Raw genomic sequence first — 25,000 nt, forward strand, 5'->3', positions numbered from 1 at the left:
TTACTCCAAAGTTATGCCTTTTCATGCCACTCTTGAACATCTAACAACCCAAAGCCTGGCCTGCCTTCTGCACAAGATTGAGTTGACATGTATGAGGTCACAATGGTTCATGTCCTAGTGTGCATGATGGACAATATCAACCATGAGATCATCCAATAAAATTGGAATTATATTACCACACAGCAATGAATATGGTTTCAAACTAAAAAGGCGAAGCAAATGATAGTTTCAAAGTTGTATTTTCATTTTCTTCGTACTTGACAGCAAAATCATTAAAAAAAAAACTCCCAATATGTACATAGTATCTCCTATTTATAACCAAGAGCCTTTTCAATGCCATCCAAGCACATTGCCATTACAAACATCTGTGGGACTTCTCATGGAATCCAACAGAAATGAAATAAAAGAATGCCATGAGATCTCAGATAGATTTTGTAAGGTAAAAAGCACATTTCTAAACAATGGAAATTAGAGCCACATTTGCCTCATTAATATCTTGTAATGTGATGCAATGTCATTGGCCCGTTTTGCACGTACAATGAAATCATAGGATTCTTTGTCAAGATACCACCATAATAATGATGTAAATTCCATCACCATAGTTTACCCTTGTTATTATTCGTTGCTGGGGGAGACTGTGTGAAGTAGAATGTTCGAGGCCATATTAACATCCAAGACTTGTGCAAATTTAGGCCTCAGGTCCACAATGTCAACACTTCTTGCAAGATAGCAACATGCGTCGAAAGCAGGTTTTCGACAAAAATGATGAATTTATCCTGAAAATTCGAATCAACCTTCCAGGGGTTTCTGTAATTGTGTTTTTAGCATTATAACATAATATAAATACAAAGAATATAGATATTATAATATCTAATTTAAGGATTTAATACAGTATCGAAGATCTCAACTTGGTCGGTGACATATTGGAAAAAAATAATTACCTGCAAATATTATCTGCTTGTCTGTTCGAATTGGTATTTAGTTTTCAGCAGAGATACCCCAAACAACCATTATTGTTTACCTGCACGTAAAGACTGTTGAAAGTAAATCTTCAGTCTATAATTTTGCCAAGACATTGGCTACAACAAAAAGGGGGAAAAGGCTTTCTGAAAGCCAAATTCTTGATCAGGTCAGTTGCATATTACCTAATATTGCTGATAACAAAGCAATAAGCAATGTAATCAGCGCAAGTGCTTCAACCCTGTTCCCTGGTTCTTCAAAAAATTTACTCTATGCTCATAAATGTTCCACTGCACTCCAAAATGCTCATTACTCCATACAAGGTTTCATTCCCATCCAAAATCTTGACCTGTCATCTGGTAGAACTTGAGATTAAAAGGCTTATAGAATTCTCTCAGCTGTTGGATGTAGCGAGCATTGATAGCTGGATGACGACGACCCTTGCTCTTTCCAAGGCAGTGTGGTAAGCTGCTCCCTTCTGGCTTCTTGAGACAAGGAAAGCCCTTTGTCTGGTTGAAGTAGAAGTGTTTGTCTGAGATGATGCGTTTTAGGCCAAGAAAGTCCTGAACACGAGCAAGCTCTCTCGCAGGATCTGTTACCAACCGCTCACCACTAACAAAAAGTAGCTGCTGCTGTGGGAAGTGGCGAAGCCAGTGTTCCAAGTGCTTAGCATAGAGACCAATTCGCACAGCACTCCAGCCAGAATCAACGAGGCCTATGGAGTGATTTCGAAAAGCTAGGTCCTCAAATGCAGGTAAGCGCGGTGCCTTAGAGAGTGTCTGAGTGTAGTCAGATATTGCACGTGTTACGGGGTCACGGACCACTACAATGAGCTTTGTGTGTGCAGACATGGCGTGGATTCGCGCAGGAACTTCTGGTGTCACAAAATAGCTTGGTGTCTTCTCCATAGTGAGCTGTCCTTCCAAAGTTCTTGGCATGAGGTTCCTGTTAAAATATGAACAGAAACAACTCAGAAACCATTGCAGTTGATTTGACATTACAAATACAGGAAGTTCAGATTTCTATGCAAATCAAGCAGATTTAGTAAATTTATATGCAAATGAAACAAGGCTTGGTGGTTTAAAAAAAAAAAAAACGCTTCAAATTTTGACAATGCATCATTGAAAGGTAGGAGCAAAGAAGGTCAGATTTACATTGGATTGTTGCTGAGTTGATGTGAAATTGGAGATCAACAATTGAAAGTTCCATAATGCTCAAACAAACCCATTTCCTTATAATCTCAGGCCAACTCTGAATTGAAATATGACGTTTATTGCTGAAAGGCAAAAAATTCCAAATGCTTTTTGGAAGTATAAAGTGCAAAAGTGGTTTAAAAGAATTCCACGAATTCAAGAGTTGAAAATAAAATCAAGAATGCGTCACACTCAGGCTTTGGATTATGTCATGAATGAAATATTGTATCAGTTAATTATAACTAAATGACTTAAAATTATTCTAATTTATATTATTTAAGCTTAACAAACAATATGCCTTTTCCATATCACAGCAGCTTCACAATTTGGGAAGTAACTTGAAGCAATCCTTTGTTACAGCTGTGCAAAACTACAAGGTGGCCCAAGCAGACTACAGAAAGCCAGCATGACCGATACGGGCAGTGCTGATGAAGCATGAGCAATTTTTGTATACGCAGTTTCAGTGACCAATTTCTGCATTCTGCACGATCACATTACAAGTGTACAGGGAGGTGCAAGGCAGTCAGCCACAAAACCTCGTGGTAAGTGACAGAAAATGGTTGTAGAAAGAAGAAATCTACCTGGATGGTGTTATTCTCATTTCTTTAGAAAAAAAGCCATCATGAACCTTTATTTTGCTTCAATTCCAGCATTGCTTTATTTTGATATGGTTCATAATACCTCATCAAAAGCAATTTGTCTCCAGCTGACAGATTTTGGCAGGAGGCAGAGATTAGGTTCACATAACTTCCCTTACCCAAGAGCATTTTTAAAGAATTTCAGGATCTGCAGGTAAGTCTGCTCACACCACCATAGCATGTGAACCCCCTATTTCCATTGACAACTTAAAGCATAGTGCTGCATTGTAACATTTAATCAGAAATAACTTCAAATTTCTCAAGAGCAATGGTTAATTAATTGTTGACTAAATTGGTGCTACGAACGTATTTTTGAGATGTTGCAAAGGACATCATGAACGGTGCGATCTTGTTAATTAGCAACATCGGAGAGCGAACTACCTGCTGCGTACAGCAGTCGTTAATACATCATATCGGTTGGTATATAAATCGGTACCTTTATGGCTTGGCATAAAAATCAAACAAACCAAAAGATTAGGCATTTTTGCATTTCTTTTTCCGACAATTTTTTTTTTTACCAAATTAAAAATAAGACTTTTTAAAGATTCTAGCCCTCATGTCGGCAAATCTGGCTGTCTGCATAGTTAGGAGTAAACCTGAAAGAAACTGCACTAATAGACACAATGTGTAGCGGTTTTAACAGATGGGCATTAATAAGATAGAAGCCACAAAGGTGCTGGCAGTTTAGAAGCCACTCTCAGACTTCATTAATCCATTGCATCAGTTATTATAGTGCAGATGAGTTATTTATTGACCCTTTGTTTGAACGCCTTTTTTATTCTCTTGCATCATCACAATTCCATTGTGATACATGCTTACACTTTGTTCTGCGAGTCGTGATTTTCCTTTGATTGTATTTTTACTCATGTAAACAAAGCGAGCACATAAAGCACGTATTTGTGGCATGAGTAACTCGAAGGCACTCAGACATCGTGACGTCACCAGATATGCCTCCGCCCACATTATTACATCATTATACATACTTCTACCAAGTTTGATGTAAATCCCTGAACCCAGATTCAGTATATTAAATAATTCTGGCTACGAGACCATGTGTCTGATCAGGTTGAAATTTCAAACATATATTTCCCATGACTACTGGACCATAACCATGATGTTTCACATCGATTGATGAAGTGGTTCAAGAGAAATATATTTTTTTGAAAGATTTTCATTCAATCCAATGCTGCCTATTAATTATTTGTGAACACCTTGGTATCGCCAAGGCTTGAGGAACATGTGGGTGAAATTTCCCCTCGATCGGTCAAACCATTGTGAAGAGGATTTTAAATGTTTTATTCTTCAAAAAGTCATAGCTGCCAAACCATGTGACCTATTACATCATAGGTGGGGAATTTTTTTTCTTCCTCAGGGATAGGCAATCACACCTATAAAGTTTTGCCTCGATCTGTTCAGCCATTGCAGAGAAGAAGATTTTTGAAGGTTTTTATGTTAAAAAAATATGACTAATGACATCATTGATTCTCCCCACCCCCCCCATACAATTTAGTCCGAGATAACCCTTAAATTTTCATACTGATCGGATAAAACGTTTGACGTATGTAATTGTGACGTCATAATTATGGCACCGATGACATTATCAAAAAAAAAATCACACTTGTTTTCCATGGTGAGTACTTGACATGTGTCAAGTTTCAATTTCTTCCATGTAGAGGGTTCGGAGATACAGAGGTATGAAGTTTTTCATTTTTTTCCAGCATGGCTGCCAGAGCATGTGATCTATGATGTCATAATTATCATCCAAACATTCCACATGAGTAGTCGCACCAATGGTGAAAATTTCATGTCATTAGTATAAGCGGTTTCAGAGAAAACAAAAAATTAGCACGGACGTACGAACGTGCGTACATACGCACATATGGATGGACGAACAACCCAAAAACATAAAGACACTGTCGACTTTGTCAGCAGAGGCATAAAATGTATGCAGTTGGTTATTCCTTTGCTTGAGAAAAAGAGGGAGAAAAATGTCTGTGTTCAATTGGTCATGAAGACGAGAAAAAAACAGCAATAGATAGATGAGGGATGAGCAAATAAAAATCCATGTGTCACATTTAGTTGATCGAAGCACCGAGATTTGCATAAAAATCGCTCTGGTGTCCGAAGGAAGCAGTTCAGTTTGGTATTTTTAATATGAAATGGGCAAATCCTAGAAACAAATGAAACCCATATAAATAACTATTTAGAACCATTTAGAGCTCTGTCGAATTGCCCTTTAGCACCACCCTTTAGAATTACTAGTGGGCCCATTGGTCCATTGGACCAAATTTTTATTGGTGGTCAAGGCCTTGTTGGATACCTGGCTGCTGTACTGCTTGAGAATTAGCTTGCATTCCACCAATCCCATATGTACTTGGGTCAGGGCAGGGATTATATGTTCGTTATTATCCCCCGCCAACCAACGAAGTTGGCGGGGGATATACAAATGGGGTCCGTCCGTCCTTCACATTTCATTTCCGGAGCTTAACTACAAATCCCCTCAAGATATATTTACGAAATTTGGTACACATATCAAGCAACTGGTGAACTGGTGCCTTTTGATATTTTCTAATTGATAGGTCACACGGTTTGGCAGCCATGTTGGATTCAAGAAAAATATTAAATAATGTTTTCTCTGGAATCACATAACCTAACGAAGCGAAAATTTGCAACTATCATCTTACATCATGTCTGCATACATAGGAAAAATTATGACATCACAAGTCACATGGTTTGGCGGCCATCTTGGATAGAAAAACACACCTCATCCGATTAACACGAAACTTCACACACGTATTCCACTGGAGGATTGGAGGCAGAATGTAAATTTATGATGTCATAGGTCACATGGTTCGTCAGCCATCGTGGATTGAAAATTAGTAAATTTTAAAAATCTTCTTCTCCAGAATGGCTGGACAGATTGAGGCAAAATTTCACATACACTTTCCCTAACACATCCTTTCAGAAGTTTGTTAATTTCTAATTGATAGGTCACATGGTTTGGTGGCCATATTGAATTTATCCTAAAACCTCCAAACATCTTCCTCTCCAGAACGGCTGGTCAGATCAAGGGGAATCTTTACATACATATTGCACACGCTTAGGGAATATAAGTTTGTTAATCCTCATTTACTATGGCGGGGGATATCGAAGACTTTGCCTTCAACGGATGCTAGTTATTGTTGATACAATTTACACAGAAATAAAAACTAAGTAAAAGTAAAAAAAAAATTAAGATTACATATTGTATATTATACAAGATATTCAAGCAATTATCATGAACATATGGATGATGTTGGCGATTTCCTGTGGTCTATTAATCAAGACAAATATATTACAGGTAAAGACGGCCAGCAAGCCACCAAGATCGTCTTCATGAATCAACTCGTGAATCTGATTCTCCAAGTCAACCACAATGACTCCCATATTGTACTGGAGGGTTAATTCCAACCCAACACCCTGTCTTTGCAATGCTCAAGTCTGCACAACTGAAGATTTATTTTAATATGTTTTAACACCATTGCTTGAAAGTAAACAAGAACCTTCCTCCTCCCACACCTCTCCACAAATACTACCTCGATATTCTTTGTCTCACCAGCCACCGACTGTTGAAGTGTTAAGGTGATCAGACATGAGCTACATACAGTGAGGCAATTGAGGTCATCTGCTGATTCAGGTACAACATGAAAATGCAACAGGAAGCAGGAAACCAAGAAGCACAAAAGTGGAATTGGCCTTTGTTGTATGAGTATCATCACAGCCATATCTTGAGTCAGTGGCATACAAACTGGTGCAATCCTGCAGTGACTACCAACATTGAAAACATCACATGGAATTAAATCCATGATCAAAGGAATTATGAAGAGTGATCGACCCAAAAACCAGAGCACCACAAATTTCCTTCTTTTCTGCACCTGCCGCATGCCAGACGAGGTCACGGGCAGACAAGATGGGTCATGATGTTGCATGTTCTTTGCTACGAGGTCAGGCGAGGTCCCATGGGCACAAGCATTCACTCTAACATTTTAGATGGAACAGAAGCAGGCACCACAGTCTTGCTTTCCTGCAATTATAGCAGTCTCAAAACGTTTACGCATGAAAGCTACATGAATGCGCCTCACATGCATTAATTATTTATAGACTTTTTGCGCTTCCTTTGATTTGCGGGTTGTCATGAGCCTGATGTTGGGACGTACAAGACGGTGTCATGCAACCTGCAGCCACCTCATGAATACTTAAACACCTGCACACGACGTGCTGAGACTTCAAATGAAGGTGCTTATAGCAACTGATGGGAAAAAAAGGACAAAGCTAATGCCCAGCCCATGCTCCAGAAATATAAACAGTATCCTCTTTGTATGATAGCAGCTCAAGGATAGCAACAACGTAACAAATATCCAAGCTGAATTTTGACACTAGTTCTGATTCAATGCTCCCATATCTTTTGCAGGAATTAACCAACACTAGTTCTGTGACCAGAACTGATTCGTTACAGAGGCAGACATTTCAAAAAGATTGATTATGATGGGAAAACATACTTGCTACAAGCCGCAAGTGTAGGATTTTCATCATCCAACGATTGTTTTTTACTAAAAGGTTCTGATACATTATATAATTGTATCATGAAGAGCAAACATCTGTGCTCATGTTTGTTTGAACATAAATATCAGCCACAAACAACCTTTTCACAGCCAAGGAGCCCAAATTTCAGTTGTCAAACGTTCAAGTGCAGAATGCTCAAACACCGTTACATTTTTCTGGTAGCAAATATTTTAGGCTTGCAAAATGTATGTGCATATTTGAAATCGTATTTTACAAGGACGGACAAGGAAACTTTGAGAAAGGAGGAGTCCGTGTGACCAATCGTACATTTCGCAATATCCTCTATCCACATCCTATTAACCAATTGTCTCTCTGTTATTACATTATGTACTACAAGTTTGGGTCACACAATCAAGAACAGTTTATTTAGACTTTAGAAAGACATCAAGAAGATTGATGTTAACAGCTGTGGCAATAATTAACCTGTGAGTGCAACACGGCAATTATGGACCAAAAGGTATCATTTCCTGTCTTTGAGGTCCAATAGGATTGTGTGATGACACTTAGTGTAGTCCCTTGGAGACTGTGCCACCATTGTATATTCATTTCCTTTCTGCATATAGAATATGATTAATTAAATGCAATAGGTTCGATTCCTGACAAATAATTCACCTTCAAATGAGATGAAGAAGGGCCAACTCATAAACCAAACTCTGCCCTTCTCCCCACTGATCGGCCACAGCACCATTATTTCTTCCGATAATGATACCAATAAGAATTGTAATATTTTTATTGTGACATTCACCTAATGCATGCAATGTGGTAGAGCAAATTTTGGGGCAATTGACCCAGGAGTATTGATTGAATTCAATGAAAATCAAAGTAAAAAAAACTCACAGAAATTATATATATATATATATATATATATATATATATATATATATATATATATATATATATATATATATATATATATATATATATATATACATATACATACATACATACATATACACACACACACACACACACACACATACATACACACACACATATACACTCAATCACTCAACCACATTGTTTTGAATGATTAACGCCATTCAACTTTTCAAGAACAAATAGTGAGATACTTTCCTGGAAATTGAGATCCAACAAACATATTTATAATCGATAAGCAGTGTATCCCTATTCCCTACCCAAATCTCCAATTACTGATCCCCTCCAATCATTTGTGTCATCTCTTCTCTGTCTGTGAAATTGCCTCTCTGAATCAGATGGTGATTCTTTTCTTTCTTTCCTTTAAGATGTTGAGCCACATCTGTCTCATTCTGTGCGACATTCTTACTGAGGAGATTATCTTTTCACATTGTATCATCTCCCAGTACACCTGTAGGTTTGTCTGCACATGCTTACTCTGTGTTGTCAGTATTTCTGCCAGTCCACATGTCAATTGTCCTGTCCACGCATCCCAATTAACTTGGTTACTTCTTTTCCTGTTCATTCAGCTTGTTTTATTCACGTGGTTTGGCACTACCCCACTGTCAGTATATTATCCTCCTCCTCATCTGTCACCTTGCTTTTCCATGAGAATAGCTTTTGTATTGAACTTTGTATTCCTTCCTTGGAGGAATGCTCCAAAGTACTGGCTTCGTTGGCTTCTTTGTCTGCCTGTTCCACTCTGGTCCATGGTTGCTGCATTGATCTTTCACCCTTTTGTGTTAAGCTCTTCCATGAGTTTCAAACTTTGCACGAAAGAAAAAAGGTTTTAAAACCAAACTTTCTTGCGTCAGAGTAAATTATTTCCATCAGTTAAAGCTCGATGACAAATCATACAATGTAAAATTAAAATTTTGACCTTCCTCTTTCATTTTAATTGAAATTGTGCTCTCAGGACAGATCTTCACTCACAGTCATTAAAACATTCCGTTTGCTCATCGTGTTTAAAATTTAAATTGATATGCAATTTCCTGAAGAGAGTTGAGAAGAAATTCAGTTTACGGTATTAGCAACCCGAGACAGTTATAAAACTACTCTAATGACGCTTGAATCCAAACCTTCTCCTTGTACATCCCATACTCACCTCTTCCTCACCAATCCAATGGAAATATGCCATCAAATAATGTTACAGTCGGAATTTTTTGCCATGTAATGCAGAGAACACATCTTCAAATCCTGTGTATGAATTTTAATATCCCTCCTCTTTGAATATGTTTTTTAAGTTTTCCACAAGCCTTTGATTGAGTTAGTGCAGGATGGCTTTATGATTCAGTTTGTTAACTAGCCCTCACATTGTATTCAGTTTGAGATAGGCATATGCTCAATCTGCCTGCTCTCACTCTTGGATGATAGAATCCCACAATGTTTATGGAAAAGAGAAGGTTATCATGTGCTGATACCCTTACAAAATTCGAAATTCATGCCTGACAATTGCCTCAAATGCAATGGCAAACTGACCAGCATGATTCTTGGCCCGAGAATGCTGCAGATACACCTGTAATCCTATTGAAGAGTGGTCCTTATAAACTAGCTGATTGAAGGTGGGAGAAACTTTCAGTAGAAATTCAATAGACCTGGAGTAATGAAGCTGAAATTTTTTGAGGCCCACTAGTTTCTGCTGCATACTCGTTTGTGGTGACTGTTGCTGCTGTCCACATTTCTTACAAGTGTCCATACTTTGGCCTTCTCTGTGACCCACCAAACCACTCATCTTTCCCTTTGTAATAAAGCTTTGCTCCCAGCCAGTGGCTGTATACTTTCCATGTTTGAGGTATGAACGTACAACTAAAAACAAATGTGATGCCACCTTTCAATACTGCCAATAGATATTTCCAGTGATAATCTGTCATGTAGTCCACCAAGACTTTGCTCTTTCAGCTTGATTTGAAACAAGATCTGAAAACATTTAATAATACCCCTTATACTCAGCATGAGTTTGTAAATGACTGAGAGGGGTTATTTTAATTTATTGGGGGTGTTTGTTGAGTGTTTGTTGAGAATGGTGGTGCAGTAGATTTGGAAGATTCTGATATTCAGAGTTTTCAAGAAAGTCCTAAATAGGTTATCGATAATCATAAATGCCAGTATATATCAGTGTGTCAGAGATATAGAGAGAGAGAGAGAGAGAGAGGGAGAGAGAGAGAGAGAGAGAGAGAGAGAGAGAGAGAGAGAGAGAGAGAGAGAGAGAGAGAGAGAGAGAGAGAGAGAGAGAGAGAGAGAGAGAGAGAGAGAGAGAGAGAGAGAATGAATGAATGAATGAATGAATGAATGAATGTATGTATGTATGTATGTATGTATGTATGTCTCCTCCATAACTACAAAACCATGAAATATAGTGGCCTGAAACTTTGTATGCTTACTACGGGAACTAAGCATGAATGAAAACTGTGTATTTTGATTAATTAAAACACACCTTTTGAAGATAATTATTAATGGGGTGCTCATCATAAAAGCCTTACCAAGATGACGGGGTGCCCGGGGTCTTAAACCACAATTTTGTTTCCGGACTTTTTCGGGCTGGCTGGGACAGGCCGTTCTGTTATCTATTTGCAAGATTTAAATTTCTATTTTTTTTTTTAACGTGAGATCACATTGTTTCACCTTTTTGTGTGATTTGCTTTCATTATAGGTAGATACCTATAAAAATAAAAATATCTAACGTCAAATCGAACCTTTTGTTTGAAATTCCCCCATATTGGTTCTATCTGTGAGCACAAAGACCAACATTTTGTGATCTTTGTGGCTTGATTTGTTTTAAAATTTAATGAGGCTAATTTTACACTTTTAAAGAACTATATTTAATGGTAAATCTTTGTGGTTGTCAGTTTGGTGTTTGTGGTTTGCCTTTTTCTTCCAGAACTTCATAGGAACCACACTGGATCTTGCAACAGGCCACAATGGTATCTCTACGATAAAGTAGAGTATGTGGTAGAGTGCATACATCCTCTACGCAATGCCTGATCCAGTAGAAAATATCGGACCCAATACATTTTTGAAATATCATGCTATGTATTATTTTTGGCCCCATTTCTCAATGGTGAAGAATAATGCAAAAAATTCAAGTTGCCGGATCCGGATCTTCACCAAACTCTAATTAGTTCATCCTTGTCCTTATTTTCGAAACACCCAATGACACACACACACACACACACACACACACACACACACACACACACACACACACACACACACACACACACACACACACACACACACACACACACACACACACACACACAATTTTTATTCTTTCTCATTTTTTTGTGGTTTTACTTAAATTCGGTTTACCATTAAATATATGAGTCAGCTAAATATATGAGGAAAGTTATTTCAATTTTTTAATACACAAAGTCAATGGAATGTCCTTATTTTAAATGTACTATTTCAAGAAAAATCTTTGTATGCAAGAAACTTTGGCAGCAATGCACAGCAGCAATTATCCAACAGTGAAATAATAAGTTAAATATATTGTTTGTACAATCACTCAGCTTAATATAAGTCTTTGGTGTGGATGAAAAGTCCAGTCTGTCAAAGCAAACCAGAGGTTACCAGTCTTAACATCTGATGGAACATATTAGGTGATGCTGAGTTCTTGAAATAAACTACATATCACCTTATGACAAATATGATAATAAACTCAACTAAATGTGCGATTTATAACTGCGAGCAGTTATGCCGAGGCCCACGCTGCCCCAATTTGATCGGACACATGACCCATGACTTTATTTAGCATGGGTCGTCAATCATATGTATAAAGTTTCATATCAATCGATTAAGCAGTTTTGGAGAAGAAGATTTTTCTAGGATTTTTTTCCAAACTAATATGGCTGCCCGACAAAGTGACCTGTGAGGTAATAAGTTTACAACCCAACTCAAACTGGGTTGTCACAATCCCATATATGAAGTTTCGCATTGATTGGATAAGGTTTGTTTTTTCTATCCAATATGGCTGCCACACCACTTCACCGATGATGTTATTGTTATCAAACTATATGCCACAAAGATAGAGGATCATATTCGTAAACTTTTGCATCGATTTCTTCAGCAGTTTCAGAGAAATAACTGCTTAAAGATATTCTTTCAATCCAATATGGCTTCCACACCAGTGACCGATGACATTCTAGTTGGCAAACTTTATCCCCATGTTTAATCAATGACATACTTAAAGTTTCGCATCGATCAGTTAGGCGATTTGAGAGAAGTAGGTTTTTAAAGGTTTTCGTGAGAAACGGCTTCCTAAAGGTTTTCAAAAATGTCCAATATGGCTGCCAGAGCACGTGAGTGATGACATCACAAGTTTAATGCTTCAATATAATTGGATCGTCGATCAGATATGTGAAGTTTCATATTTTTTGGATAAGGATTTAGATTCAACCAATTATGGCTGGCATACCACTTCACCGATGACAGTCATTGTTATTAAACTTTATTGCCCATGGGGAGTTGATGACATATGCCAAGTTTCAATTTTTTTCATTGAGCAGTTTCAGAGATGTCCAAAATTTTTCATTTAATCCAATATGGCTGCCATTCGACGTGACCTATGACATCAGAGTTGTCAATATAAAAAATCCATGGAGAGTCCCTCGTATTGAAAGTTTCACATTGATCGGACAGAAAAAAAAATTCAGTTTGATTTCAGTTTGTATAGAAATATCACTGATTTGCACGGTAGAGAGGGAACGAATAGAAGGGGACGCAATCAGTGCATGTTCTCAGTCAAACCACTGTCATGTGAAGCTTATGAAATACATCTGAGGTTGTGCAATAGAACCTTATGTCATTTTACTTGTATTTACAAGTTTTAGCTGTCACAATTCCAACAGATGGAATGATAAGGAATGGGTTAGCCCGAAAGGAATAATGCTAAACTACAAAAAAACAAAGCGATTGAAGAGAGAATAATTTTTGTTAAGCAAATAATAGTGCAAAAAGGGGGGTAAATTTTTTTACAATAATCTGAAGAAATCAATGGGGTACCAGCCAGAATGGCTTCGTCTCCTAATTATACAACAATGTCAAGCTCAAAAACAAAGAATTAAAGCAATACTGAGCACGTAATACATATGTACTGTACACAGATACACATATACTGACAAATATAATAAATCGGCTCAAAAATATAGTCCTGTGTATATTTATTCAGCTCAAAAAAAATACAGCTCAAAAAAAAAAAAATTTGGTTCCTTGAATATTGCAAACAGAAACACATTCCATTATTTACTGAGATTTCCGGATCGAAAAAGGACACTATAGAAACACAAATGTTCTCTTTCTGAACACCTTTTTATTCTGGATATATCTCTTTCTTGCAATCGTTAAAAGCATGTTGATTATTCAGTGCTTATCGGTCTTCCATGAATCTGAAAATGCTATCATTTTTTTATCCTGTACAACTTCGTCTTTAGTTTTATTTTGAAATCAATTAGATTCGTACTTATGTAAGAACAGGTTTACAAAGATCAGATCTCATCAGAATTCCTATAATCTGTTGAAACGTTTTTTTTTCTTATTTTTGAAAATATCTATTTTTTCAAATGTGTATGTTGTAACTTTTGGTTTATATGTCCAATGTACAGATGTAGGATAGACTGGAATGTACTTTATAAACACTTTGGATACAGTGTTGAAAAAACTAATGTGGATAAACTTTTTGCTTTCCTTCAAGTATTAATGTGGTTCAACTTGTTAGCCTGCGCACGTGAAGTTAAAATGAGGTTAAGCAATCGGTCACGTACGTACATATGTGTCTGCATTTTGTTAAAAGCGTACAACGAAAACCGATCAACGAAGCAAATCGAAGCTTCACCACATGTTACATAACCATTTGATTTCGCGAATATTGAGCATACATCGAAAATTTTCAAAGCATAATTTGCACACATCCATCTCAGAATATGCAGACTCGTTTAACACACTTTCATCCGGATGGTGTGTGGCCAACACTCCTGCATTAATTTGCATAATTACGTCATTACTGCGATTGTGATTATGTAAATTGTTCCCACAGTAGTTTATTTTATGAGGGAGGAGGTCACTGCCCATGTCAATGGCCTGCCGGGGAAATCACCATGAGTGGCTTCGAATGCGACCCAAAATAAAGCTGTCCCTTGTGTTTTATCATCACAAACAATTATATGAAAGAAAAAAAATTGAAGGAATAATTATGGGTCCCTATTAGGTCCAGGTCCCAGGGTAGATACCCTACCTGCCACCCCCCCACCCTCTCGGTGCCCCTGCTCGCACCAAGCAAGTCCTTCTCAAGACTGCACGGGGGTAAGTATTCTTTGAATACCATAGAGTTAATAAATATAGGTTTTGACTTGTCAAATATCCAAAATGTGTTCCTTGCAAAATATCAAAATATCACACAAAATATCACAAAATATCACAAATATCACAATTAGAATCACATTGATTTGTTATGATAATATTTTTATGTTTATAAACTACAGCAAGAATCTGAACACTCAGAAAGAGTTATACTAGTTATACTAAATCATTTGTGTGGAGGGAGTAATGTCAGACAGCAAGATATCCATCCATCAGGACCATACTCTGTGCAGAGCGTTGGTGCTGCCTAAGCAGTCTCCTTGGCTATTGGGCACAATCCTGGACGGGTCGCCACTCCGACACAGTATACCAGTATGCTAGCACTCATTTTGCCGACCTCAGAAGGATGACAGGCAGTCAACCTGACCTGGTATTAATTCAAAAGCGAGTGGGATTTGAACTCAGGATCTTCGGATCCCAATCTCACCACCCTAACCATTAAGCCAACACAAGGCATATAGCAAGATATCAAGTAAATTGAAAGGGAAAGTTCTGATGTCGTGTGTAATTCCGGCCTACCTTTACGGTGTGGAAACGGTGGCACTACCAGAGAGACAACAACAGAGGCTACAAGTTTGTGAGAATAACTTGGGGAGGAGGATTGTGGGAAAGAAGAAGGATGGATGAACTGAGGGAGGAGATTGCTGTGCAGATGAGCTTGATGGGGAGATTGGTGCAATGCCGGCTGAGATGGGCTGTACACTTGGTTCGGATGGGGAAAGAGAGAATGGCAAAGAGATTTAATAGGCTTAGGGACAAGGTAGGAGGAAAAGAGGTAGACCACGGTTGAGATGGGAGGATTGTGTGAGGAGGGATATCTGTAAGGTAGGGGTGGTTGGAGAGTGGAAAGAGTTGGCTGAGGACAGAGGAAAGTGGAGGAGTACTGTGGTCAAGGCAGGGCAGAAGCTTTGTGCCATTGAAACTCACACCTTATAAAGGGAAGAGGAAGAGAAGATGAAGAAGAAGCAGAAGAAGAAGATACAAGCTCAATTGCCACAGTCACATTTTTTTTGCCAGTGGCTTCATACTTTACTGTCTTTGCTGCAATAATTAATCTCATCTTGCACGGACTATAAATTAATTGTTCTACAGTAACTGAGTCCTAATCTATCTTTATAATTGAAAATTTTATTTCAAATTGCTGGTTTAAGTGTATCCACAATTCTAGGATGTTCCCAAAGTTTTATTTTCTCTAGTAATTTGTCCTTAATATCGTTTTATCTAATTATTTTTTCAGGACTAAGCTTATCCATTCCTGTGTTTTCAAATTTCACTTTTAGTATACCTTTGTCTTTTCTCTTGTAGAGAGAGAGAGAGAGAGAGAGAGAGAGAGAGAGAGAGAGAGAGAGAGAGAGAGAGAGAGAGAGAGAGAGAGAGAGAGAGAGAGAGAGAGAGACAGAGAGAGATAATATAATATAATATAATATAATATAATATAATATAATATAATATAATATAATATAATATGATGATAACATATTTATCTCGGGAGAAGTTTGGTGGAATAGTTTGCCAGGTAAGGCAGTTTACTGAGGACACTCCCAAACTTGACAAAACATGTCGATTATGATCCCTGCTTGCAGTTATTTATTCAAATTTCCCTGCGAGCTATCAGTTTGATTCACATGGCAAACGTATAGAGGGTACAAATACTGTATAAGTGGATGCAATCAGTGCATGTTCTCAGTCAAACCACTGCCCTGTGAAGCATATGAGATACTTGTGAAGTTGTACAAAATAATCTTATGTCATTTTAATAGTATTTATAAGTTTTAGCTGCTATAATTCCAACAGAAGGAATGGGTTAGGCCTAAATTGATAATGTTCTAGTCCAAGCACTCTTTCTGCTAACAGTAATCTTGTTATGACAGGCAAATTGAAGTGTCAAGTCAGTTCGCAAATGTACAACATGCATGTGCATGCACAACACACTGCATTGAAACACATTGCAAAATGGTGCAATACTCTTCGACTGAACATCTGTAAAAAACTTCCTTGTCATTTTGGAGCAGGAATGTTCGGAAAACGAGTTCAAGATCGTGATGACCACGATTCATTTCGGTTGCACATTTCATTTATCCAGCTCTAATTTCACGATGTAGCAACCTGTTTTGGCTGAGCTTTCCCACCGAACGACAACATGCAGAATGAAACGAGCATCTCATTTGTTTCACTGACAGCTCCATTCCCTCCACTGGCCAAATGTAATGTCTTGCCCATTCCATCCTGCCATTAAAATTACTCATGCCAGGGTCATCTTATACCCACACTGACCTTGCAAAATGGCACGACATTTGTTTCCAAAAAAACTCCTTACATCCTTGTGGCAGCTTGACTGCTATGAAATCCAATTTCTGGTGCACAATGTCATCAGGCATTTCACAAGTCACATTTAAAAGCAGATATAGGCAGAGAAAAGATGTGTATTCTTTCAAAATCTGGTTCTAGTTTACAATGAGATCAATGCAGGAAGTAAAAAAAACTCAGTCCATTGTCACGAAGTCTTGTTAATCATGACCACAACTGAAGTTGGAGGTAGATGCATGTCATTTTGGAGGTAGAATGGGGAGATACAGCCGACATAATCGAATGAATAAAATATGTTGATTCTCTGTATGTTCGCTTTTTTGCAAGGACTGCTAGGCCGACAAGCACCACATTTGGCACACAGACCAAGTCCGACCTGGGGATGATCCCAAGGGTATTTTCATCCACCACCTCAACCTTTAAAAGCCACTTTTCCCTCTTTTTCATTTATATATAATCTGATCGGCTAACACTTATCATGTGACATATAACACAGGCAAAGGCCAGCATATCTAATTAGCCGAGCTGTGTCTTCCACACATTCACTTGGCAACTGGTTTGACTCCACCCACAATCATAACCTAACTAAATAATTTGTTCGTCATTTCTTTGATGCAGTATGCTGAAGCCATCTGATACGGTAAGTGTTGTACAGTATTCACAATCACCATGCGTTCCCTATGTTTTCCCTTCATTGTAAAGCAAGCAAGAGTCCATATTTGACTGTATGAAGGCTCTAGCACGTAGTATAGGCCTCAGCCCTCGAGCGAGGTTCATGCTTATACACTACCTGGGGTTTTTTTTTTCCAAAAAAGAGACTAATTTTCCCTTGACAAATTTCTCCCCCACCTCTAAACCTTCATGTCTGTTGAGTGGAAGCTCTGCAGCCTCGACTTTGGCGACCTCGTGCGATCACTGATGGAGCGAACAATCGGAGATTTTTACCGGTGCGGATATTCGGAGATTTTTAGTCAAGAAGATATTTGGTGATGGGAACTGTTTATTTTTTAAGTCTCGCCTTTTGGTGCAGTGTGATGAGAACACCCATTTCAAACTTTGATGCAACACTATTAATTACTTTTGCAAATTTTATTATAACACTCTCCGTGTTCATGCTCCTCCACCTCTGACCCTCTCCGTATTGCACAGCTGTTCCTACTAAGGTAAGCATCACTTTGCCTTCGATCTTCATACCATACATTTAACCATGGTAAAAAGAAAAAGAAGCCTATCCAGATCAATATCAGCTGCACAATGTGAGGCTGTTTCTTGGCAGGAAGAGACATTTGAGCAGCGTGAAAGGTGACTTCAAGGCAATCAAATTAACAAGGCCCATGGAAAGTCCTTGAAGGTGGTTGGATTAAACTTGAAATCTCTGTGCTTTTCACACGGCCAGTTATATCTTCGATGCTCCAGAGTTGAAAATGAAAATGAATTGCACAATTTTGCACCTGAAGGTAGAACAAAAAAATTCGTGTACAAAGAAACTTTGTAATCTAATTTTTTTTTTTTGTCAATTTATATTATCTGATTGTTGTTAAAATGTACAGAACCTGCAGCAGCAGGTTTTCCTGTGTCAGGGCCTGTCTTCGAGGTGGTCTTTATTCCCCAACCATCTCACATGTTACCCTTGGGCTGGAACAGAAGCCAGCATTATTACATATTTGGAAACTTGATGAATACTTATTATGACCGACTATGCTTTGAACAGAGCTCCCTATTGAGACAGACTAAATTTTCCGAGAGACTAATTTTCCCTTGACAAATTTCTCCCCCAACTCTAAACCTTTATGTTTGTGACGGGTCTAGTACAATAAATAAGGAACTCAACAGTGGAAACAGAAATCTTAAATGCAAACAGACTTCTCAACACAACTTTCCATGGTGAAGCCACAGGTTTTCACGAGGTATGACTATTGTGATGTGGTGAGGTTTTGCAACAAAAGCTGGCATCAATACTTACTAATTATTTGCGTTCGTAGAACCGGTACCCCAGCGCTCTCTGTGTTCATGCTCCCCCACCTCTGATGCTGTTAATTTAATTTAATTTAATTTAATTTAATACTTTTGTGTCTTTTTGTGTGATAATGTTTCAACAGGCTAAGGGTATTGCCATGGGTGGGAATTGGAACCCCCTACTCGCAGACATTTTTCTTTTCTGTGAATTTTCATTCATGCAGAATCTGATGAAGGAGAAAAAAATTAGGAATAGCAAAAAAAAAATCTCATACATGTCGTTATATAGATGATATTTGTGCGGGTAACTATAATTTTTTTGCGAGGCCGCTTCACAAGATTTATCAAGATAGCCTGATTACAAACAGGAGTGGGAATGATTGTAAAATTGCTGCATATCTGGATGTGTTGGTTAGAGTCAGACAGGATGGCTTTAGAACGTGTTTATCATGAAGTTGATGATTTCAGTTTCCCTGTAGTCTTGCGCACCTTTCCAGGGAGCAAGGTACCAATTAGAATGGGTTACAATGTCTTTTCATCTCAGCTACTTAGATGTGCAAGAATTTGTTCAGTAAAGGATGATATGATTTTGTGGAATGCGCTGAGAAGGTTTCTTCCATCATGTTAAACAGGTTATTTGGCTGATTGTTTGATCAGGTCTTGTGAGAATGTCTTTTGACTCCATCATCACCTTTCATTTAAGTTTGGTTGCTTTTCAGGTAAACAAGTTCCAATTGTGCCTGGTGTTTGGGATCCTATGATCCTGAGTTCAAACCCCACTTGGCTGTGGATTTAATACTAGGTGGGGTTGACTCTGCCTGTCATCCTTCTAAAGTCGGCAAAATGAATGCCAGCTTGTTGATATACTGTGTCGGAGTGGCAACCCGTCCAGGATTGTGTCCAATAGCCAAGGAGTCTACTAAGGCAGCACCAACGCTCTGCAGAGAGTAGGGTCGCAATGAATGGATGGTTGGAAGTTCCTATTGCATTGCATTTGATATAACAATGAATTAATTATTTGTGAGGTAAATTCTTTAATTAATATTATATATATATATATATATATATATATATATATATATATATATATATATATATATATATATATATATATATATATATATATATATATATTGTTACAGCCGTGGAAATTCGCATTACACCATCAAGGGCCCTCAGGTGAGATATCTCCATAGGTACATGTGTAGTTAGCCCAAACCCGTTGTATAGAGGGAATTTATGTGATCCATTCGGGCTGCGATCCTCCAGTTAGTCGTTTTTCTGTTCTATCTTTTATTTCAAACAAACAGCATCTCAACAACCACGCCATCCCCACCACAGTGCCAACCACACTACAACGACGCCACCTCCACCACCTACGCTACCACATCATCGCTTCTACAACCATTCACAAACACCACCACCTTCGCCTTTACCTTCACAACTTCATCCCACATCATCGCTTCTACGGCCATTCCCAAACACCACCAGTCAACACCAAACGTCGTGTTCCCGGAGCCGTTCGGCCATGGAGGCTGAACACGTCAATCCGCGGATCAGGAATGCTTCACGCCCACTTCTCCTCCACCCAATGGGCAAGCGCAAGGCAGCTTGGCCCCACCTCCAGGCGCATTTCGTTGAATTCCGTCTCTGTCCGTCTATGCAAATTTTAGGATCAGGGGAGGTTCACGCCCATTTTTGTCCGACCAATGGCTGACCAGGGGGGGGGCGGTGTGGCCCCGCCTCCAATCGCGTTCTGATCTGCGAATTTGCATATCAGCGCCTCCTGAGAGCTGTAAAGGTGCGAGCGGAAGGCGAATCGCGAGGAGAGTGTGGAACTGGTGGAGCTAAGCGTGAGTTGGAGCATTGAGCATTGAGCGTTGAGCGTTGGAGAGCGTCGTTGAGAGTTGAGCCCGAAGAGGTGGAGTGCGTGCGGTGGAGCCGCAGGCGGTGGGTCGGGGCAAGGAAGCTCGGGTCCGAGGCAAGGAGGACGGCGGTCGGCGACGAGGTTGCGCTGTGGGGGATCGCTCGTCTCGTCGTGGGACCCAAGCCAGCCAGCCACTCCCTCCCCCAGGGCATCAACAATTTCCCCTTCCCCCACACTGAGATAGTGCAAAGGGGGGCCTCGTTCCCACCCCACCCCAAACGTGGTGCCGACGAGCACGCCAGGAGCACGGACTCGGGGCACAGCGGCGCGGACATTTTGCGGCTTGCCCGCCAATGCGTCACGAGGACGCGGGTAAGACCTCCCCGATCTCGCGGACCTGGGCGCTCCTCTAGGTCCCGCGCACATTTGGCCGAAGGGCCTGTCTGCCTCCTTGTCTGTGAGGGTGGCTTCCTTCTTTTGCTTTTGTGTAAATGTGTGTTGGCGCCATATGTGAAGTAAAACTGTGTAAGTGTTGCCGTGTGTACGCGTTAGGTCGGTGTCAACTGTTTTCTTCTTGCCTTTGCTTTTTGTGTATGGCTGTATATACGTGCTTTCCATGTGTCGCGTAATAAAATGCTTGCTTGTTGAACTGTGCCCATTTCGCTTTGTCTTTTCTCCATTTGAATCTCCATCTTGCATCACGTAAGGGGTTTGTAGTGGGTGCAACATCCCGGTAATTAATCTGAACCGTCCAGGTCGATGATAACACCGCTCGGTTATCCCCATAGTACGGAACGGGCCGCCCAAGCGGCTCGTGTCCGGAGTCGACCTGCGGCGAGGTACGATCGCCCGGTTTACCATCCGCGTGGGTACTTAGGTCGGTCGAGTTTGGCGAACAACCCTATCCTATGCGGGTGGTCGATTGGCACGATTGTGGTGAGGTCAAAAGGCCCACCCGTGACTAGCTCCCGGTGTTGGTCCGAGAGGGTCACGACAGAATTGTCCGTCCGGTGGGCGACGTGTCGCGATTCGAGTTACATGGCCGTTCGCACGCCGGCGAGCGCGAATTAGCAACAATATATATATATATATATATATATATATATATATATATATATATATATATATATATATAATAGTATTAAATAATGGAGGTATTTAGATAAAAATACAATAAATAGTATTTATAAAATACATTATAAATAAACATTAAAATAATTTGTTGGTGGTTGCTAAGATATGCAGTGCAGCATGTTAAAATCGGTTGTTAATGACAGTTTCAATCTATTGTTTGACGGAGGTGCTGCGTAATGGACATGTGTACAAGGTAAAGTGTTTATCGCTTTATATATTATCATATAAAGTGATGTATGATTAAAGTTATTCAAACGTAGTAACACTTTAAATAAAAGTAATCATGAAATAAGTTTTTTTAATGAGGATATTGCATTACTGTTTTGACTGACTGTCTGGACACAACTTTGAGGTTGTAGGTCCATTGATGTTGAGTAATCCACTGATGTGGACCTGTGACCAGGGTTGTGGATTCGTTGTTTGGAGAGGTTCTGGGCTGAAAGGATCGAAACCTTGATGAAAAACGGTCCCCAGCTGATCCAGGCAGTTGGGAAATCAGTCAATTGCTTAAAAGTTAAGGTTATAACTTCAAATAAAATCGATTTTGGAAGTACTTTCCAGTACATAATATCTGTGTGTGTAAGTGTGTTTATCTATTTGTTTGTATGTATATGTGTGTGTATTGTTATGTTTGGCTTCCTTCTTGGGACTACAATGCAGTAATTGGTCTTTATTTTGATTTAATTTAATGTCTTCAGTTATAAATAAAAAAGTTAATTTTGAAAAATTGTTTATACATAATTCGTCAATCATCTACAGTAAATGTGTCATTATTGGTGTTGGATGAATGTTTTTGCCGGCCACTGCACAGTGCTTGTGATGCCTGTGTGAGTATTTCACAAAAAACTGTGATACAGGCAGTGATCTCTGCTCAAAGTACTCTCAATAAAGCCCAGATGGTATCCAAAAGAGTCACATGTGCTGTGGAACAGAACTATATCATTTAAATATTTCGTCTGAAGCCATACATCAAATCAGCTGAACTTCAGAGGAAACTGGACAGACTGTTTCGCTAAGCATGTTTGTCATGTAGTTGTGTATTTAAATGGAGCAATGCCTTTGGAAATGGAGTGTGTGAGCGTTCTTGAGCATTCTCAATGGCAAACAACTGATTCCACTCAAACAAACATTATTCTTGTTGAAAAGCCAATTTTTGGGGATCAGTGTCGGAATTGCAGAAGTGGCATAAAGAAGATCACTGCAGGAGTTGCAGAAGCAGAAGAAGTTTATACATGAAGTTGCAGAAGAACTGGATGCCAGTGGTGAAGTGTAAACAATCATTCATTCTCACTTGAAATTCAAAAAGGAAATTTAAAGGAAGTACCAATGTGCATCATGTTTGATTCAAAGGAAACTCATGCAGCCATTGCAACAGGGTTCATTGAATGCTACCATAGGAAGAAGATTATTTGAAAAAGGTTACGAGGAGAGGTAAAACCTGGTATCATTTCATGCCAGAATCAAAGTGAGTCAAAATTGAGTAGAGACCTGCTTGGTCCAAACTACTAAAAAAATAATTCAAGATTTACCCATCAGCCATATAATGATGGCAATAATGTACATTTTGGGACATTTATGGTTCAATTAATGGAATTGATGTACAATTTCTTGAATACAATTTCTTCATGAAATTGAACTGCACCGGGAGCGATAAGTGCCGCGTATCTTTCTAACGAATCGTTCCCGGTGCCACGCAGAAAGAACTGCATGGGACGCGGTACTGGCGTTTCACCATTCAGTTTGGGGTCACACATTATAGAGTATATTACCAAAAGGTTTTCAGTCATCAGTCTATGGAAGCTTGCTATATTGTCCTGAAGATGCTCTAATAAGGGCGAAACCACTCGGTAATTGCAATTTTCCATGCACTTATGACAGTATCCGAAAATACATCTTTGAAATTAGTGCAGCAGAATAATTCTTCCAGGAATCACGGACAGGAATTATGTCGTGGCAGTGACGTCTCTGCATTTGTCTCAGGTCGGAGTACAACTAATCATATTATGCATGTATTACGCACTCGGTCAATTAAGGTGTACCACTTTTGCAAAAGTAGTTGCTGGAATGAACCACTATGTGCCTATCGATTCCACTACTGAAGGTAGGTGATCGACCAAAGTTTGAAAATTTTCCCGTCTTTTTTGACTGCGCGGCGCCATTTTGAAATTTCATGAAAAATCCATATTTTTGGAAATAATATTGATTTTTGAATATTTAAAAAAATATATTTCTCTGTGTTTAGATGGCCAAAGCCTGGTGTTGGCTTAGTGGTTAGGGTGGCGGCTTGGGATCCCAGGGTCCTGAGTTCAAGCCCCGTTTGCTGCTGAATTAACACCAGGGGGTTGACTCAGCCTGTCATCCGAGGTCGGCGAAATGAGTACCAGTGTACTGGTCCTGGTGTATGCCCCGGTTAGAATAGGTGTACCATATCCCTGTGTGTCGTAAGAGGCGACCAGGGTTGGCGTCAGGAAGGGCATCCGGCCATAAAACATTGCCTCAAGAAAAAGCCAAACCCCTGCACAGCAGGGAAAAATGGCTGTAAAAACGGTCATTTTTATTTTTATTATTTGTGTTTAGATGGCCGAATGCACTTCAGTAGGCACCTTAATGATAGTAAGTACCCATAAATATTATTCACAAACTTGTCCCAACATTTTGAGAAGAGGTTGCCATTTTGGAAATTCAGTGAAAATCGTATATTTTGTGTATATCGAATTAAAAATTTTTTAAAAATTATTTGTGTACTTGCAGATAAACCTTGACAGACCATTAGGTCTGTTCTATGCGAAAGCATTCCGACAGAGTCCACTTAGCACATCTGCGGCACGACACGATCTGAAATTCATGGCTGACATGTTCCTGTACAAACATTATGACAGTGGTGTAGCAGATGCTTGTATCTTGTCGTGCAATCGCTAAACTTGGTACTTAACACCTCAGTTAGTTGTGTTGTCCCGAGCTGATAACGGTGTCCCGAACACAGAGAGAGTTGATGGGACAAGTGTTATTTGATACAGAACGGCCTTTGAAGTTCGATTCTGGCAAGCCACAACTTCCCCACGTGGAATTTAATT

General features: G+C 39.2%; 1 protein-coding gene across 1 annotated transcript in view; it reads right to left on the minus strand.

Moving 5' to 3' along the window:
* LOC147034533 (heparan sulfate glucosamine 3-O-sulfotransferase 6-like) overlaps positions 1 to 25,000 on the minus strand; it is a 59,871-nt gene that overhangs the window by 454 nt on the left and 34,417 nt on the right. The window contains exon 2 of the mRNA XM_085884938.1: positions 1 to 1,905. This exon is cut by the window's left edge and continues 454 nt beyond it. Coding sequence (XP_085741064.1) covers positions 1,287 to 1,905 — 619 coding nt within the window. The 3' untranslated portion in view covers positions 1 to 1,286. The remainder of the gene's footprint in view (positions 1,906 to 25,000) is intronic.

The sequence above is a fragment of the Eptatretus burgeri genome, chromosome 1 (genome assembly GCF_056783735.1).
Source record: "Eptatretus burgeri isolate ZD-2024b chromosome 1, Ebu_testis_v1, whole genome shotgun sequence".
In the NCBI taxonomy this organism is placed as follows: domain Eukaryota; kingdom Metazoa; phylum Chordata; class Myxini; order Myxiniformes; family Myxinidae; genus Eptatretus; species Eptatretus burgeri.